This window comes from Notolabrus celidotus, chromosome 15 (assembly GCF_009762535.1).
Source record: "Notolabrus celidotus isolate fNotCel1 chromosome 15, fNotCel1.pri, whole genome shotgun sequence".
NCBI lineage: Eukaryota > Metazoa > Chordata > Actinopteri > Labriformes > Labridae > Notolabrus > Notolabrus celidotus.
Window position 1 is genome coordinate 25029424 of NC_048286.1, and position 20063 is coordinate 25049486.

Genomic DNA, 20063 nt, shown 5'->3' on the forward strand with positions numbered 1-20063 from the left:
CTTTTGAATGACATGCAGTATTTCAGAACTTAAAGCTGGACTTAGTAAAACTTTGCTCTGTGAAGCTGACATTTTAAAAAGTAATCAATAGCACCTGAAGGGATTGGCTGGTCAGAGTGCATCAGTGCTTACCACAAAGACAATCAATCTCTACTCAGCTTGTTTAAGTCTTATCCGTATGTGTGTGTCTGCGTGTCTCAGATGTAGCCAACAAGCGTCTGTACTGGGTGGACTCAAAGCTACACCTGGTAGCCAGCGTGGACCTGAACGGAGCTCACCGCAGGACTCACATGTCATCTGCAGAGAGACTGGGACACCCCTACGCTCTGGCTGTGTTTGAGGTTTGTGTGTAACAGGTTTTAAAGGATTTCTGCCTTGTTGTGCACATCTCATCAAATCTCTCATCTCTCATCAACCTCACAGGGGCCCGCAGTATGACTGGGAGTTTGAAGTAATGAGAGTTAAATTCAATTTACTGTATGCTCTGTCTGTGTGTGTGTGTGTGTGTATGTGTGTCCATGTGTATGGGCTGCCTTTTCCCCAATGGGTTTGACAAGCAGAGCATACTAAACAGAAGAAAGCTACAGGGAGGAGGGAGCCTAAAGCCCAAACACACTTATTTTTTGGCCATCATCCAGCTTCCCTGTGTGTGTGCGTGTGCGTGTGAGTGTGTGTGATATGTTATGATGGTCATCAGAGAAACTTAGATTTGGTTGTGTGCCAAGAAATCCCACAAATGCTGCCTCCTGGTTTCCTTCGTTGTGTCTATAGCGGTGTGCGAGCATGCTTTTGCTTACAAACTCTTTTTATTGGAAGTCTGCGTCGGTGCCACTGCAGCAGAGTCCCAGACAGCTGCAGATGGGTGGTAATGACATCACCCAGGTGGTCTAGTCCCCTGTGGGACTCCTCTCAGAGGGACATGATCTCAGTGGGATCAGATTTGCAGGTTTCATTCAGCAGTAGACCAGATTTACATGCTAGGATTTTTCGAAAATATCCCATTTGGGTTTGAGCTACATTTGTGAGTAAAGAGGTCCTGAAACTTGTATTCAGATGCCTCTCTACCAATTAAAATAAAGTAATGAAGACTTCATTCAACAGATTTTTTTTAAAGCAGGTGAAAACAGACCATAAATATCAGATTGAAGGCACTACAATGTTTAGAAGAAAGAGGTGCCACCAAAGAAGTGGCTGTATCTGATCCTTTCACCTTGATAAAGGTTCTTAAATCAGCGATGGGTGCGAGTTCAAACTGAGTTCACTGCAAAAGGAGTGTGAGTGGGCGGTACCAGTTTGAGTAAGCCCCCTCAACTGCAGGGATATTATTAAATTGCCTGTCCATTGTCTAATTTAAAACATAATGACATTAATGAGACACAACATGCCCTGATAATAGAGCCAATGACTTAACACAGCAGAGAAAGCTGAAGACACAACAGCAAAAATATGCAGAACACTGCTCCCTCACTTCTTTTTGACAAATGTGATGTGCTATATAATTTACAAATCAAACAGGCAGCTTTGCCAGGCTATGAGCACATAGAAGGTTTCCCCTAGTGCGCCCATTTGGAGTTTGAATACAGAGCTTTAGATCAATTATAGGTTTATACCAACCAAACCACAGTATTTGAGGAAACTGAGTGTTGTGAGCTCCTTGCCCTCTCTCCGTCTCTGACTCTCCAATCAGCCAATCTTCCCTCCCTCACTGGTTGTTAAAACACTTTAAAAGGAGATGCATATCTAAAGTTTTCCATGGTAATTAAGTTAACGTAGATGAATGATGTTGTGCCTTTGTTTCAAATCTTGGAAGTCTTGATCTTATCTCTTTCTTGATAGATGTTCTGTCCAGTCATTGGTATCACAGTGAACTGTGTCTTGAATACAATTTGAATGGAAACTACAAATAAACAGAGCCAAATTAATTAAATGGAAAAATACAAAAAAATTAAGGTTAGCTGGAATACCTTGCCCTAAACAAAAGAAGCAGTGACTCATCCATCTTTATATACAGTCAATAATTCAGTTACCTTTATTTTATTTTATGCAGTCTTTCTCACAGCTAAAATATAACATTTCCAGTAGAGTAAAGCCATCAGAGAACAACCTCCATGTTTTTTTTTTTTTTTGCTACTGTACTCTGCTGTTAGTCAACCCTACAGGAAGCAGTGTAGCGTACCTCACAAAACGATGATAAATCCCCTCTGGTGTAAAACAGAATCGATCTGAGCTCCTCTGCTCTCTGCCCCGATGTGACTACAAGGTGACCTTCCTGTTCAGGTTGTTCGACACACACCAGTTCTGTATTACTGAGTGGAGCAGGTTGTAGTGTACATCACATTACCATCTCGGGCTGACTCAGTGACTGACTCAACTCACACACACAAACACGTACGCACGTACGTACGCACGCACACAGGCACACACACACGCACACACTCATAGCCACATTAGTCTGTAGTTTCTAAGGCAACCACAGGAAATGTCAGATGTATTTTATTACTCTTTTTTTAAACCACTGTCTGAAGGAAACAAGAGAAACAAAGCAAACAGAACAATGTATAAACTACATGCAGCATTAAAATTTCTTAGATGTGTTTAATCATGTAAGACCAATCAGAACCCATGAAGGGACATAACTGGATGGATTTTATCTTCTTCCACACCAAGGTGAAATACTCCCCTTTATTTCCAATTTTTTTTTACTTCTGCACGGCTGCTTTAGTTGAGTGAAATCATAACTGAGTTATATTAATTTCCTTGATGCATTCACCCCCTCACATTATTTGCAGCAAATGTCAAATTAACACACTTTCTCTCCCACAAGAAGATAATGAATTAGACTCTGTGTGACGGAAAATATTTATCAGTGCATACTTCACAGGCGCTAATTTTCTCTCTATTGTTTTTCCTCAAATAAATTAGACTTGTGTGTGAGTACACTGAGCCGAGTATTTACAGCTGTTAGTGCTGTTTGCTCTCCCACGTTATGCATTTTATATTTCTGCTCTCTTCTTAGGTAATTTATCCCGTTCTTTACCGCTTTCTCTTCAGATGACTACTCATGTTTTATTCATCCTTTTTCATTCACTAATTTCCTGTCATCTGAGCATGAAGAGTGAATCAGTTGAGTCTCTTTTAAAGAGAAGGACTCTCAGAGACACGTGACTTCTAGGAATTTATCAGCTGTGTCACAACATTTAGCTATAAACAGAAAAATGCTGTGCAATATGGGCTAGCTTTTGTTTAGCTTCTTTTGAATCACAAGGAGGTTTAGATGGAAATGGTGAGTTCACAGCCTCGAAGGATATAAATGGTGGCGCCTTGAGCTAGCTGCTAAGATATGCATTGGCACATGCTCAAAATGACAATGCAAACCTGTTGCTGCAATGTAGGAAATACATGAAAAACTGCAATCATCCCTTGCACAATGTGAAGGAATAAATAACTAAGCTAAACACTCAAAACTGTTTTCTGTTTTGTTAGTATGCGCACATTAATATGGGACCTAATGGGAATTACTCACTTCTCGCAGCTAGCCTCTAATGGACACTTTATGAACTGCAGTTTTTTGCACTTCTGCATTGGTTTATTTTGTCAACACTGGAGGTCACCACTTGTTCTATAGTTTAAGCATTGGTTGAAAGTCCCTGTCACACATCCTCTGCACTCCTAAAACCTCTGACCAGGTGAGCTGCATGTGTGAACGTAAGCAGCCAAAGTTGTTTCCCAGACTTTATCGGGACTTTTTCTCTTGTAAAACGCCCAAGGGGAGTAGTACTGAGCCGATGTGTGAACGCAGCAGGTAAATGTTTAGATAATTAACTGGTGCAGACTTAGACCTGGAAATCTTGAATGTCCTGAAAGAGGCAATTTGTGGTACAGCATAGCACAAAAACGGTTCAGTTTTGCAATAAGACTACATTAAACAAACAAGAAAAATATTTATAATAATCTATAGCAGCTGTTGTCAGTGTACCCTGGGTCTGATGCATCTCAATTAATGTATACCAACATCTATAAAATAAATAAATAATTAATACCTGTGGTACTGAACATGTAGTCCACATCTCTTAGTCTACGTAGTTGTTATTGCCATGGGGATAAATTAGATTTTTGCACAGTTTGTTCTGATCTTGAGATATCTTTGCCTGCAACCAGAAGGGAGTCGCTGAAACTCTACTGAAAGAAGTTGAGATGTACCCATGCAGACTTTGTCTGCCTTCACAGGTAGCCTGGTCATGTACAGCTGGTACAGTTCATCACCCTGCTCCCCCAAATCACCCGAAAATACGTACACTGTGGTCCCTTGCAAAAATTGCATCAACACACTGTTGGAGTAAGCGTGTTGTCAGAATACTGGTTTAAAGTGTATTGTTTGTATAGTAGAAATTGTCTCTTTTCGTATTGTAATGATATTAGCTCTACAATAGATTCCCCTTCCCCTGCATGCACTACCCAGCCATCTTTCCACTCTTAAACCAAATGGAGTACTTCAAGCTGTGAGAGCACTTCTGACACATAATCTTCTGCTGTGAAGTGCACGTGTGAATGGAAAGTTCCTGAAGCATCAGGGCTTGAATGTCCTAAAAATATCTAGCAGGGGTTAGGAGTTCACGTGTTAAAAGGGCTGAACTAAATTTGAACAAGATGATGGGGTCACATGAAAAGTAAAGAGATCTTTGACATTACAATTTAGGTTTTTCCACATCCATCGCTGAATGTGTGCAAAGTTCCCCGCACCATTAGCTCTTAGATGTTCAGATCATTAAGTGATTAGTGAGGTGGTTGGGTATGCATATTTTTTATGTGTTTGTTTGTTGTTTTTTGTTTTTGTTGTTGTTGGATATTACTTCTTAAACCGTATGATATAGATTTTTTGATTGTAATTGTTTCAGTTTTTTCTTTTTTTCAGAGGTAATTACTGGAACTTTCAGAATTTCCTGAGTTGAAGCTGAACACATCCCTTGTGAACTTGTTTTTAAGAGTTATCCGTATGAAGACAATAATCCTCCCCGTGTTTCAGGATCGTATCTACTGGACGGACCGAGACACGGCGTCGGTCTTCATGGCCAACAGGCTTACAGGTCAGGATGTCCAGACGCTGGCTGAAAACCTCAACGACCCCCATGACATTGTGGTCTTCCACCAACTCCGACAGCCAGAAGGTTTGTGTGCCGCACAAGTGAAGGACTTTACGTGTGTGTCTGCACTGTGTTCATTATCCTCCCCTCTCTGTGACTGTACAAGCACAGAGTTGCATCTCTGCGACCACATTTCCCACTGTGGGTCCATGTCAGACCAGCACATGAATAAATGATGGTGAGGGGTGTGACTGCGGTAGAGTGATCAAAGTGTGAAGAGCAGCTGAACATTCACACATCTGTCATAAGCTCTGCCTCTAACCTGGTTTTCTCTAACAGGGCAATCCAGATTTGAGTTGAACTGAACCAAGATTTTAATCATGAATGTGATGGTTGTGTTTTTAGTTCTTGTGTGTCTGTTTTCATGAATATCTCATTATGTCTATCTCTTCTGTGTCATCCCTCCAGTGCGGAGTCTTACTATATTACTCATTTATATTTTAACCATTCACTATATTTCATCACCTGTCTTTGTTTGTTTCTATACAACACTACACAGTGGAGTGGTTTTTGGCACATCAGCAAAGGAACAGGTTAATATTTACTGCGAGTTTCTTCTCGTTTCCAGATGTTATTCTTTGTATTGTTAGATTTTGTTTACTCATAGTAAATGGCTCTGCTGAAAGGGAATTTATCAGTGTTCACAACGGGGAACAATAAAAAAAAAGAGTTACTTTCTGGCTCTCTGCTGTCGCTTGATGTTGAATAAGTGATAATCTTATTTATGGAACTATAACTGTGTAACTCTCCATGTCTCTGTCTCCAGGCCCTGACAGCTGTAATCTGGGCAGTGTGGCGAATGGAGGCTGTGAGTACTTGTGTCTGAAGGCTCCACAGATTACAGAACACTCGCCCAAATACACCTGCGCCTGCCCCGATGGACAGGACCTGGGGCAAGATATGAGGGGCTGTGTGCCAGGTGAGCGTGTTTATTGAGAGTAATTAATGATCAATAACACCTAAAGGGATTTGTTGGGCAGAGCGCCGCAGCACTTACTGAGAAGATAATCAGTTTTGCATCACTTAAGAAAGCTTTTATTCAGCTGACGGTCATCTGGGCAGACACTCAAAGGATTTTAGGAAGTGGCCTGACTAGTGCTTAAAATGTTTGATATCCCAATCTAGATACTAAAATTATACCCACATTCATAATCAGACCTTTTATGATAAAACACTCTTTCACACACAGGCATAAAGGACTTGACAACTGATTATGTTGCTTCCAGTTTAATCAAATTAATTAACATCAACATTTTCAGATATCAGGTTTTTACTGGTTATTCAACAGACTGAAATCAATACTAACATCTGCTGCAAAGCAAGCAAGAACATCAGTTTGATTATGTCTGGATTGTTATTTTTAATGGCCGTCACTGCTGCCACCAGGTCAGAGTCCATTTCATGATAGGTAGGCTAAGAATGCCTCTAAAAAACTGGAACTTAAAACCGAAAAACAGAAGATCACATCACCAACCTCTGGACTGGATCAAGGATCCAATCCAGATGAAGTTCTAAAAATAAGGAGAAAACAGCGATATACCAGGGTTATAGTAGAGCACCAAACGTCAAGTCAGTGTCTGAGCCAATACCCTCTCTTGATTGGGAGACACACTCATTGTCTCTGCTCCAGTTGAATCACTGTAAGCCTACCTGCTATTACTTTGAATTTAACTAACAAAACATCTGATAGCTAGCAGTTAAATCCCATCCATCCATCCATTATCATGACCGCTAATCCCATTTTGGGGTCACTGGGGTCTGGAGCCTATCCCGGCTGACTTCGGGCGGAAGGCAGGGCACATCCAGGTCGCCAACCTATCACAGGGCCAGTTAAATCCCTCTAGAGGCAAATGTTAGGCTTAGCGAGGCAGCTAGCTAAAGAAAACGTTACCTTAAGTCCAAGTAACTTTCATTTCTTACTTTCTTCCCTGGATGCATCCTGGAAAGATGTCTCTTAATGTTTGAGTTCTTCCCTGTCTTTTCTGGTCATCACCTCTCAAAGCAAAACACACGGTTCATGGCTCGTCTTCATTCATCCTGGCAGGAAATATTTCTGAAAGTGCCAGCTCTTGCTCCAAACTAAATAAATTATTACAATAAAATAAAAAATAATAAAAAATATATTTTCTTGATTATGTCTTGGTCCTCCTCTCCATCTTCTGAGTTTGATTGCAGCTATGCTTGAGACGAGTAACAAGTCCTACAAATCAGGGCTTGAGTCTGAGTCTGAGTCCTGAACTAAAACAGAGGACATTACAGAGCAACAGCTACTCTGTCCTTGTCTTTACCAGGACAGTTGTTCTTCTTATGACATTTTGCATCAGTTATCATCATGATCTCTAAACTAGAAAACTCAGTTATCTTTATCAGTTTACATTTTGATCGTTAATATAGTTAACATTTTCTCAGCTGAAATCCCAAGCTCTGATTGGCCACTACATGTTCTACCTTTTTCAGATTTACACCTTTGCTTGGTTTCTGTAGAGCGGATGTGTGCTGATTTATTTGTTTTACAGAAGAAAAAAAATCTGCATAATGTGCAAGACAAGATTAGTAAAAAGTAAAGATGTGGGTATTAATTTGAGAGTGTTTCACTGCAGGTGTAAGACTCCTCACAGGAGATTAAAGTAATGATCGACTTCCTGAAGTTTATTACAGTTAATAATTGGTCTGATGGATTTTTTCAAAGAGGTAGAGAATGTGTAAACAATCAATATTTTATTTGTAGGAGGTAGTAATTAGTACTAAATTATTAAATATTTAACCTCCAAGCAATATAGTAATTCAATATTTAATGTTAAAAGTTAAAATATGCAGGCAGTGAATACAACTACATGGACCACCACTGTATGGTAAAATGCAGTTTGCACAACATCCCTTGAGCAAATGCTACGTCTGTGAAGCTTGTGAATTTTTAACATTTTGCTTCATGATAATGGTGATGGTGTTTTGTCATTGGAGGAGAGGTGGTCTGCTTTTTAACATATCGATTGTAATAATGAATGTGGACAGCGGGAACCCCTGACCTTCCAAAGATTATAATTAGAGAAATCATGAATGAGTCTGATTAAAAGAAGCGTACTAGGATAAACAAAGGAAGTACTCTGTGCATGATTTGAAGATTGAGCTGTTGTATAATTGAGTATGAATAACCTTGGAGAACATTTATTCACAACAAGCTGCTTTATATATACACATGAGAGGGTTCTGTATTTGTCCTATTAATGGTTCTGTTTGTTCACATTCAGTCACACCCACACAGTCCTACTAAAGCAAAGTAGCTCAGTCTTAAACCAAATAAATACTACTTAGGAATGTTTAACAATACTTCAACATCAATGAGGTAAAGTCATGAGTATTTACCAGAACTGAACTGGGGTCCTTTATGGTTTAATCACCAACTGCAAGAAAAGAGGATTGATTACTGTTTAGCTGTAGAGTAAATGGGACAGAGGTATTAAACCTTTAATCATAAAGAGGCAAGTTGTTTCTCATTTCACCATATCCTGGCTGTAGCTGTAAATTTAAGAGGCGGAGGGTAAACAGAGATTCTCTTTGTTACCAAAACTTTCTGCAGGAAATGTCAAACCACTATTTCAAGTTTATTGACAAAAGAAGCCAGAATTGAAACTACAATTTTGGGTGCTTCAACCAAGTGTCAACCTCAGGTGTTGAAAAGTAAAGCCAATAAAGTTCCTCCAGTTTCCACTCAAGGTTGGCTCCAAGTGGAAAAAAGTCCCTTTAGGCCCAGTATCAAAACAGCCATTCTTATTATCTCAAATAGAATCTCCCTCTCGGCCACACGTGATGGAAAATAAACTCACTGACAGCTTTTGAATTATCCACAGGTATTGACTGTTCGGTTTGCAAATTCTTCACTCCTCTCCCTCCCCTTCAGATATGATATCTTCTGCCTCCATAAAACAAACATGGTAGCCAAACTCAAATTTGAGGCAGACAAAATCTAAATGGTGACAGTGACTAGGTCCATTATTTGCGCAGTACATGGCTCCATCACTCCTACAATAACTCAATCTCTTTAGCTGAAGCTTTCTATTCTTTTGTCCTCTCATCCTTTCTTCCAGGAGAACCAAGAAACGACACAACACCAACATCCTCACCTCCTCCTGACACCAGCTCTGTCACCGAAGACTTCCCACCTCCCTCGGGGGGAGTATCACAGGCAGACGCCACCCCACACCTGACCACAGCTCCCACTGGTGCCCCAGATCCCGTCACACCCCTCTCCACTCTGAAGCCTCTGTCATCACAAGCATCAAAGGCCCTGGGCTCTCACTCAACTGCCACTGCTATGGTCGTGTCCACCACACCTGCAGGGGACAGCAGTGTCTCTCAACACTGTGAGTGAGCTGTGAATCCGTATCATGTGTGCCTGTGTGTGAAGACACTGAAAACACGACCAACACTTTACATAAGTCCTCTTAAAGCTCCTGTGACTAGTTTAAGCTGGTTATAAAACAGACTGAAATTAATACTTATCCCTCTTCATGACTCACAAACAAGACCTGGGCAAGAAGATTGAACATTTATATATATTCATTTTTGACACTTGCAGCATATCAGACGAATAACGACACGTTGCTGAAACAGCATTTTTCTTCAGTTTTTCAAAGCAAAGAAAAAAAGGAAATAGAAGAAAATATTTTTTAAAGAAGAATTTTTTTTTAAATTATTTTTATCTGAGCTGATTACAAAAAATGCCAAAAACCAAAAGATCCTCCAAATCACTTTGAAGAATAGATAGGTCAACATGAATCTCTCCAGGTCAAGTAGTTAATTAAATGGAGAGTAGTGACACATTTTTAATTGTGAAAGACAGATAATATCAGAATAATAATACACTAGACCTCTAAGGTATTCTATTTTGAGGTATGTTTGGTGACTGACATACTGAAACAATTAAACACTATCAACTTTGCTGGTCAGCATCAGATCAAGTAGTAGGTTAGACTCCTTTTTTTATTTTTGTAGGCCTGAAAGGTCAGTCACACAATGGTTGTTTTCGAAACCAACTACTATACTAGCAGTACTTACTGATTGGGCCAAAACTCAGTATATAGTAAGTAGTATGTGAACAAGAGCAAAATCTGCAGTATGCCAAAACTCCCGGATGTCAACCGATTCAGAAAAATTTCACAGTATGCATCGGTATACTGTTTCTTTCCTCCTCTTTTTTTTGACAGGGGAACTCAGTTTTTAGGTGCTTTAAAAATTATTAAATTCCATATAAACCACTTCCTAACTTTTTAAATAATAAGTGAATGCTAAAGAAGCAGTTTCGCTATCAGCTTGGCCGTTGTTTAGTTCCGCTTTCTGAAACCGTAAATCCAGTGACGTCTAGCCCAGCATACTGCACCACAGATCGAACAGAACAGTCATACTACATACTTAATTTAAACGCAGTATGTAGTAGGCAGTACCTGCTACATTCTACATCAGTAGGTAGTATGTAGCAGGCCATTTCGAAAACAGCCAATGTGTCTAAGCTGAAGTGAAGCCACCCGCCACCAGCTGGGGTTGTAGCTCTGATTAATGATTACTGCGATAATGCTGCAATGCTCTACAACCTGGATGGAAACAAGCACAGAGGACAGATCTCATTGTGCGGCGGGGTATAGCGCCAAATCAAAACAAACGTCTTCTGCAGATGCTTTTACAAACATAGCAGGTCTAGACCATACTCTGTTGTTATTAACAAAGACCCAACTTCAAGACAGGGTAAGACTCAGTCTCGTCTCATCTTAATCCACTGCAGAGTACTTTGAGTAGAGTACTTTAAGCAGAGTACTTTGCAGCATTTAGCAACTTACAGCAACAAGGAAAATCTTCCTTTTAACAGGCAGAAACCTCAAGCAGAACCAGACTCATGTTAGACAGCCATCTGCCTAACCAGTTCTGTCTGGATAACCTGGAATATATAACCACTTGACTGAATCAGTGTAGCCATGATTTCTGAGTGTTTTCTAATGTTTGGATTAGTCAGTTGGCAAGAATTTATGTTTCTGTCTCAATGAAACTTAGTGACTTAGTTAAACTGAAACTGACTTAGTTGCTCCATACATTTAGTTTCAAGTCTGTAACATCCCAGGAGCCTATATCAAGGCTCACATTCTTATATTAAACTAAACTAACCATAGTGTGTCATTTTAGCATCTCTGAAAAATCTGCAAATATGCTTACAGTAAGCATAAAATCGTGTGTCATTGCCTTGATCTTTAAGGGTTAGGAACTGAAGAGACAGTGTAGCATCGGTGAATATATATCATCATTTCAATCGCCAGAATATCTGGTGTAGAATGATACATGAAACTAATATTCAAAAAGGTCTGCTGCAGATTATTTTAAGAATCCGTGTTGGATCAGATCTCTCTGTAATCTTCATGAAAATATAACGAATTTCAGACATCCAAAAATATGTATGCTGTCGGATTAAACCGTAGAATTTAAGCTTTTTCTAATGATTCTTTCTCCCACTATGATGATTTTTCAAAAACTTTCACTGGGGCTGTCCTCATTTCCTGCTAACTACCACATCCTGAAGTCCTTCTCACCTTCATAATGTGGCTCACAACCTCATCCTCATTGCAATGTCAACATTAAAATGAATGATTGACAAGCACCAAATACCACGCTCAGATGACTTTAATAGAGGGATGAATCTTACCTTGAAAATGTCGCCTTTCTCTCCATACAGTGGGCTATGCTTTGTGTGGGCTGTAGGCCATTGTGTGTGCATGTGCGTGTGCATGTGTGTGTGTGTGGGGGGGCATGTGTGTTCTTGTGTTTCTCCATACGGAAAATGTATCTGTGAGTATGTGATGTGTAAATGAGTGTGAGGTGACTAAGAAGCGTGAAGGATGAAGTGTGTAAAAGGTCAGGGGTAGTGTCCAGGTCACACTCTGCCAAATGCCATAAACTCATCATTTTTCTCACCTCCTTTCAGCCTCTTTTTTCTCTATCTGTCCCTTCTTGTAAAACACTCTCAGCTGTGAATGCATGATCACCGGGCTGCTCTTCGCTTCTAAGTTTTATCTCCCTTCTTTTCCGCTGGCTCTCTGTCCTGTCTCTCCTGCTTATCTCTCACTCTATTTCTCACACATTTTTATATCCTGTGAGCTTCCTCACTCTTATCCTCTCCTGCTCTGCTGTCTCGCTCTAACTCCTCTAATTCCTCTCTGTTATTCCATCTCTCTTTTCAGCTGGAAGCGAGCATTTCCTCCTAGGCGAGAACCTGACGGTGGCTGTTTTGGGGGTGGTCATCCCCATCGGTAAGTCTCCCTGAGCCCTTATCTTCTGTGTGTGTCCATCAACATTAAAGGCCTGCAGGGCTGCGTCAAGCTGCTGTCTACCTGCACCTTCAAGCCTTTCTGTTTGTAGTCCATTCAGTCTGACCCTGCTGTGGCAGGATGAGAGAAGCCTGGCCCACAGGTCTTCCTCGCTGAGGTTTCTCGAAGTCATTTTCTTTGTGTGTCTGACATTGCTGCCACACTGCATTATTCACTTCATGCTGTGTTGTTGTGTTGGGTTCTGCCAAAGACTTGTCAGTAATTGTTATGTCTATGTGTAGTTAGCATATTGTTGTACAGCAGGAAAGGAAGAACAGGGTTGGTCCCCAGATTTCATCATAGTACCAGTTGTATCTGGCCTTCCAGGTAGTTTTGTACATTGACTGTATATAAATATGGACGACACATCACATCCTATTGTTGTCCAAAAGTGAAGCCAAAATACCCTCCATGACAGGCTCTGACTTTTTGCACTGGTGATGACATTTTCATACCCAGTGTCTGCAAACTAAGGATCTGCTGAAGACGCCAGTGTTGTAACATCTCCCCCTCACTTATCAAAACACACATGAACTAATATAACAGCACAGATCCTTCATGTTGGTACACAGCAGAACAGAGTCTTGTGTTGGTTTGAAGCAGAAACACCAGGATACAGGATTCTTCAAACCTTCACACATTTAGAGACCACACACTTGATTTTTTTAACCAAAGACAGATCGCACAAGATCTCTCTCTTCTGATCTTATAGTGTGTAGTGTGCACTACGGAGCACACCACACACTAACCGATTCTTCAGCAAAGTATCAGGTTCTTCACGCTCAATATTCCAAATGTCGCGTAGTAAAACGTGACCTGGTGTAAACAAACATGGCGGACGAACAGGAAGCTGCAATGATGATTGTTTTCGGCCTCTTACTTTCCGAAAAACAAAAACAAAAAGAAAAACGATTATGGAAAAAGTCATTGAGACAGTGGGAATGTGGGCTGTATGCATTACAGCACGAGTTGCATTCATTACAGTAGCGAGTTTTCAGTCAGCTGAGTCAGCTCGCGTCTTGATTAGCTTTTGCTCTGGTACACGCGACATTACACACTGTGGGTGCTCGGCTCCTCTCGGAGCATCCCACACACTACAGGATTTCTAGTCGCAAATATTAAACATGTTCATTTTTTAAGATCTCTACTTCTGAGGCCTTCCGAGCGGCTCTGACCAAACAAAATAACTCTTAACACACCCCACACCACAGGAAAATCAGACACAATGTCGTTTGCAAACATCCGACAATCGGGCTTTGCTGGCTTTGATTGTAAGGGGGGAGATGGGGACAAAAATCAGCCCAATTATCCTGTAGTGTGTACCCAAGTACCCGCCTCAAAGAAAGTTCAGTGAGTCTTGTTTTTTTGTTTGTTTAGTTTTTCTATTCCTCCTCAACTCTGCTAGTCTGGGACACACAATGCTGCATTTGTGGCCATCATTCATCAAGTTATACCCCCTTTTTTAGCATCAAAAATGTAATTTAAACTTAGGAAAACAAACACTCATTTATAAACATTGTGAGAGATAACTACAGTGACAGAAACCATGTTTGATAGCAATTTATCCTGTGAATATTTTGAGGTTCTTGCTTCATTTTTTGGGTGCTGTCATGTCTTACATGTTTTTATACAGGCTATAGGCTAGGATAGCTGGAACGTAAACTCTGAAATAGGACGTAATAATTGCACAGTCACTGGGACTTTTCTTATCTGTGTTGCTCACAACATTTGCACAGTATATTAAATATAAAATCAACATTTTTCCTCACAATATCTGTGGCTTTAATCGGGATAATAGAACTGCCTAGAAGAGGAAATATGTTTAGAGAAAAGCTGGTCCTGCTTTGACACCATTTACTGTATTGTCAAAAAAGATAAGGTAATCTTCATTAGTGGCGTGTTTTGGCTTCACGTGCATCTTTGAGATCTGAAGAAGGCAATGTTACACCAGAATGAAACAGTGAGTTAGCTTAAATGGACAGCTCTCATTACTTGCTTAATAAGGTGAGCAGACAGAGCAGGAGAGGAAAGAAAGATGTCAGTGCACCACTGGAGCTGTTTTGGTGCTTTATTGCTCCAATTTGTTAATGCATCATTAAATTACATTTCTTATTCGAGAACACATTTTTTGAGGATGATGTAATTTGATAGTTTAAATTCTTGCTCCCTAAGGTTTCTGAACTAATTTGCTCCTCAGTTAGCCCACTAATGATGTCTCCACAGCTGGTTTAGAGTCAATGTTACCACTCTGTCGGTTGGTGTTTGACCTGAGTCTGACCTAATGTTCAGCAAACCACCCACACACAAACATACACAACCTTTATATCACTGCCCCCTACCCCCTCTGTCCCCCTGCATGCCCGTTCTGCTCCTCTCTGTGCCTCTCATTTCACTCCATGGACTCGTTCTGCCTTGTTAACGCTGCCCCCCTTCCCATGTCCCTGCCGCTGTGTGATAAACGCATGCAGTTCCTATCGTTGCCACAGTGGTGTTCGGCCTGGTGTGTGCTGGAGTCTACATGGTTTGGCGGAACTGGCGACGCAATTCCACCAAGAGCATGAACTTCGACAACCCCGTCTACCGCAAGACCACCGGCGAGGGAGAAGAGGACGAGATCCACATTGGCCGGACTGACGGCATGGGACACCACGCGCATCACCACCCATATCCACAGGGCGTCAACATGGGAGTCGTCGGGGCAGGAGGCGGCACCTGCCCGCAGTTTATCGCACTGCCACTTGGGGGCAGCATGCCTGACCCGGGGACTCACTGGTACACGGAGCAGCCCATGCTTTCCACTGCAAAGTGACCGACAAGAGCGGACTCCCAGGTGAAGACGGCCGCTCAGGCACACGCACACACAGAGAGGTCAGGGGTCACTTGGACTGATTTTGCTTGAAGGGTGGAAGAACATATCATCGAGTTTTACATGCAGCCAAACGTCCTATGCCAAACTCCATTTGAAAAACCGCTGATTTAATAACACAAACTTTGTTCTTTAAAAAACACTTTCATACCTTTTTCAGTGCTGCAGATGGATTTTCAATGGTTAATGTTGAGAGTTGATAGCAGATTTTTTTCGTGTTTTAATGTGTACCTGACCTGAACTGGAATATGAAGTCAGTCTGGTTCCTCTTTTAAATCCTTTGCGATGATCACTGAGTGAGATGTGTGCTGTGTGTCTTATATTTTGTGGCAGGGCTAGTGTGAGCTTCTGTTTCATCTTCAATGTTTTAATTTGTGCCATTCCTGGTGGGCCATGATGGAGCTCTGGGGGAACTGTTTGGGAGGGAGGAGCTCTGAAACTAGGACAGCACCTGCGTTGATGGGACAATCTGTACAGATTCATGTAAGATTTGATCACAAATGTCATAGATGTCATAACTGGAGAATTGTTTTGTGGTTAACATTTTCTTGGATCTGTTTTCTTCAGTAAGATTTCTTTGACTGATTTCAAGAAAGCCACCCACCCACCTTATGTGCTTTCTTTCTGGTTCAGGAACAAGCTTTTTAAGGGTGAGTTGTCTTGAGTGCAGCTTTAACTCAGATGATTTGGGGGTTTAGGTTTTCATTTGAACTCCAAACCTCCAGAGTTTTAGATGAATGAATCAGGTTCTCGCACTGGCAAAAAGTAAATCGAGGCATCCAGAGCTTCTTAGATCTTTGTTGTCTAAGAGCAGAGAGGATGAGATGTTAGAGAGGTTTTACAGAGGAGTTCTGTTACTGTGAATTGTTGAGTTGTTAAATGGTTCAAGAAAAGCAATAGACCGCAGCTTTTAGTCGGGCTGAGGTGTTAGGTGGTTGGTGTTATGAATATTATTTGATCACCCATTTTTGACTGTGACAAATGCGCACATAGATACACATGGGGTGGGGGCAATGATAGCAAATTCCCGATGTTCTCCAGAGGACAGAGACAACGTGGACTTGCCCCCCTGAAAATACAAACCGCATGCATAATTGCCCACCAACTGACAATGCAGCCATTCATTGTTTCAGGCAAGACACACACATGAATGCACGCACACACTCACAAAAGTAAGCTGGATGCCGTAGCCTGCTCTCGTCCTCCTGAGAAGGCAGATATCTGAGCAGACAGTTTGGACGGCTCCACGTGGGCGGTCTCAGCTGGTGGCTGCACAATGCAAAAGACCCGTCATGTGATGTAACCACTGAAAACTTTAATCTGACTGTGATGTAACGAGACCAAATTGTCCAATCAGTGATCATGTTTCATACGCATAAAGTCCTGTTATTAACACTGTTACTCCGTCTATAGACCTGAAAAGTCTGTGTGTGTGTGTGCTTGTGTGTGTGTGTGTGTTCATTATTCTGCATGTGAGTGCTACCGTTCATCCCACAGCCATATATGAACTGTTTTGTATGCTCTTTGTTGCACAACCCTCTTTGAATGCCTTCTGTATTGTGTACTGCATGGAAGACAAGGTGTGTGGATACACAGGTGTGTACGAGCGTGTGTGTGTTGTGTGTGCGTGTTGTGTGTATGTGTGTGACACTGGAGAAGCGTTGAGGGTGCTTTTTGATTCATTGATTTGTAAATATGTTTTCATAAGGTTTTTGATAATGTATTATACAATTATGTAAAAGAGAAGCTGTATATAAGATTTTAGATAAAGTGTGGACAGGTATATTAATTTATTTGTATAAAAGGAGAGCACTGCATTCCCTGATTGTAAGAAAATCAGAATTTTCCACCAAAGTGGTTTTGTGTTGTTTCTTGCTGTGCGCCATTTAACATCTTTTTCATGTGAAGCCTCTTTTTTCTTTGTAGTACAAATTGTGTCCCCTCCTGAAATCTCTCACATTTTTGCAACATATCCCAACCTTAGTGTTACTAAATGATGGACTTTTGTTTTTATTGTGCCTTTTTTGTTTACTTTTTCATTTTCTCTAATGTTTTTTCATGAAAGGACAGGGATAAGCCAACTACTGTACATGCAAAGATGAACTGTACTAAGTCCAAACTGGTTCCACTTTTTGATTTTCTGTAATGGATTACTTTTGAATATCTCTATATATTGATATATAAAACCGGACTGAAAATTTCCTTCATGTGTGCTCTTTCATTTCTTCTCTATAGAACAGGAAAGCATACTGAACTGCAGCCACACTGACACTGACAGGACGGTAGTTTACCTTCATTTATCACCACTCTGGTATCAGTTTATATTAAAGCTGATGATGATGTACATGATTGAAGACAGCTGGTTTGGTACTGACACATCTATGCCTAGCACTCGTCTGTGGACTCACCCTGTATTGTAAGTGTGGTGCTGCATGTTCATGTGTTTGAAGGGAATGGCTTTGACATTTATCAAGTTAAGTTTCCTAAAAATCCTGCTTCCTCTGGCACTGTTGCCTTCCCCAGCTTTGACAAAGGCAAAGGACATAAGGTAAGTAGAAGGTGTCACAAAGTGTGTCGAGAATGGTACTGCGGCTCTTTTCAGTCAGAAGAATCGATAAGGTCCATTCTGACATTCTTAAGAATTTTAGGTTCAAAAGACTCTTTCGCCAAATCAATTTTGTGCTTGACTGGAGCTCCAATGACTCTGACAACAAATGTTGAAAGAATCAAGCAAAACTGACACAAAGTGGCAAACCCAAAGAGAAATGTCTTCCCAACTCTGCACTTTTCTCTTATCTTTAGCCTCCTTTATATAGCTGTTTTGTTTTTTAGTAACGTGCATTTACTTATTTCTTGCTGCAAACTACCAGAAACTTAAAGAGGCTGTTCTCAGGAAATTGGACGCAATGCTTGCACCAACGAGAAAAGTAAGTAACAAGCTAGCTTATATGGTTTAAGGAAAAGATGTCATGTGCAATCACATTTTTCATTACTGCAATGGTAATATATAGTGCAATGAGTAAGTATTTTGTAGGTAAGTTATTTGCTTTAAATGCAGTTTGTAGGTCTTTCTCCTGTTCTTCCCACAAAATAAGAGTAAAAACTATTATAGCTGGCTAGAGCTTCATTGGGCTCCATCCATCATGTAAAACTAAATGTAGAATGAAAAGTGCTGCATGCTTTGTCTTATTGCAATAAATTCACTCTTTAGTGATGTGTTGATTGCAAATGATAAAAAGCTGAAAATAATGGATGGTGACTAATTGCATTAACCTAGATTCAATAGATAAGATAGATTTTGTCTTTTTCATGAAAAACAAATACAAACACTGGACTGTCAACGGTTGGGTAACCTCCAAATGAATGTGAAAGCTAAGTTGTAAAAAGTCAAATTGAGTGAGTTTCAGCTTATTGTGAAATGTCATCCTCAGCTGGGCAAAACAAGTACAGCCTTAAAGACATCTTCAAGCAACCTGACTGAGAACTAGCAAAACATGAACTACAGCAGGAAACAACAGTCTGCTTATCAGGTACGATATGTTACCTTGATTTTTACTTTAGTCTGACTTGCAAACATGAAGACACTAAACTGCCCGAAAGAAGCCAAAGACGGTAATAGTACATATGTAGCAACAGACCTCCTGAGTGTATTATTGCCTATGAAGTCAAGGTTTAGTAGATAAGAAGCTGCCCTGACAGTATGTTTTTAAAGTCCATTCTGCCTGAGCTGCTTTTCACGTTCATCCACTTACAGAGTGATTCATCCGCAGACAGAAAAACAGTGGCAGATAAATCCAGTCCATTATCATTATTAAACTGAAGCAGGACTAATGCCGTTCAGACTCTTGCTTGTTGTACCAAACCCCATTAGGATATTATGTAACAGGTATTTTTATTAAGCCAGTGGTTCCTGCAGCACACAAATATGTGTCACAGATGCTCATTGCTGCAGGAAAGCACAGATGAACACCTTTATTCAGTGTGCCGTGAAGGCCTGTCTGGATGGGGAAGGATATATTTACACCTATACATCCATAATATGGGCACATGGCCTACAGTACACCTACAAATGAATGCTTATGTTCAAAATGTTTTCATTTTGTGGTCATCTGTTCAGAGCAAATGTGATGTTCATTCCCCTTTCATTTTATTGCAGTGTCTGTGTGCTTACATTTTATCTCTGACATTTGATTGATGGAAAAGCAGCTGATTCCATCTCCATCCATCCATCTCTGTCTCCTTCTGAGGATATATATTTGCTCAGGGTCATTAAAGCAGCAGGACAGTCAGTCAGCCGGGCTGGGAAGAAAAATCCTTGGGGGAAATGAGGTGGCTTTGCTCATTGAAACAGAAATCCAGCCTCCTCCTCATCTCCACACTCAATCCTTTTTGTTTTATCTCACCAGTGTAATCTCACGTCCTCACAGAGAGACCAAAGCTCAGCCCCTTGCTGTTTCCCAGAGGAGGGTTAGAAGAACAAAGGCCACTCACACTCATCTGCCCTCCTGCCTGGCTGGGCCTTTTCAGCTGCCATACTGTAGGATTGCAGGTGAATCTCATTGTGTTCTCTCTCACGGTGGAATTAGTACAATTTGGTGGCTATGATGTCTATAATTGTGTGTCATACTTGAGAAGGATTAGATCTAATCCCTTGGATATGCTTGTTTTAGAATTCCAGATTTATGTACATTGTTGCTCTCAGTATGTGAG

General features: G+C 40.8%; 1 protein-coding gene across 2 annotated transcripts in view; it reads left to right on the forward strand.

The window, feature by feature from the left end:
- LOC117827146 (low-density lipoprotein receptor-related protein 8-like) overlaps nucleotides 1-17556 on the forward strand; it is a 140997-nt gene extending 123441 nt beyond the window's left edge. For both annotated transcript variants that reach the window (XM_034703640.1, XM_034703639.1), the window contains 6 exons: nucleotides 202-341; nucleotides 5024-5165; nucleotides 5908-6060; nucleotides 9227-9502; nucleotides 12362-12430; nucleotides 14956-17556. In XM_034703640.1, the coding sequence (XP_034559531.1) occupies nucleotides 202-341; nucleotides 5024-5165; nucleotides 5908-6060; nucleotides 9227-9502; nucleotides 12362-12430; nucleotides 14956-15296 (1121 nt within the window). In that variant the 3' untranslated portion in view covers nucleotides 15297-17556. The remainder of the gene's footprint in view (nucleotides 1-201; nucleotides 342-5023; nucleotides 5166-5907; nucleotides 6061-9226; nucleotides 9503-12361; nucleotides 12431-14955) is intronic.
- The last annotated feature ends 2507 nt before the right edge of the window (nucleotides 17557-20063 follow it).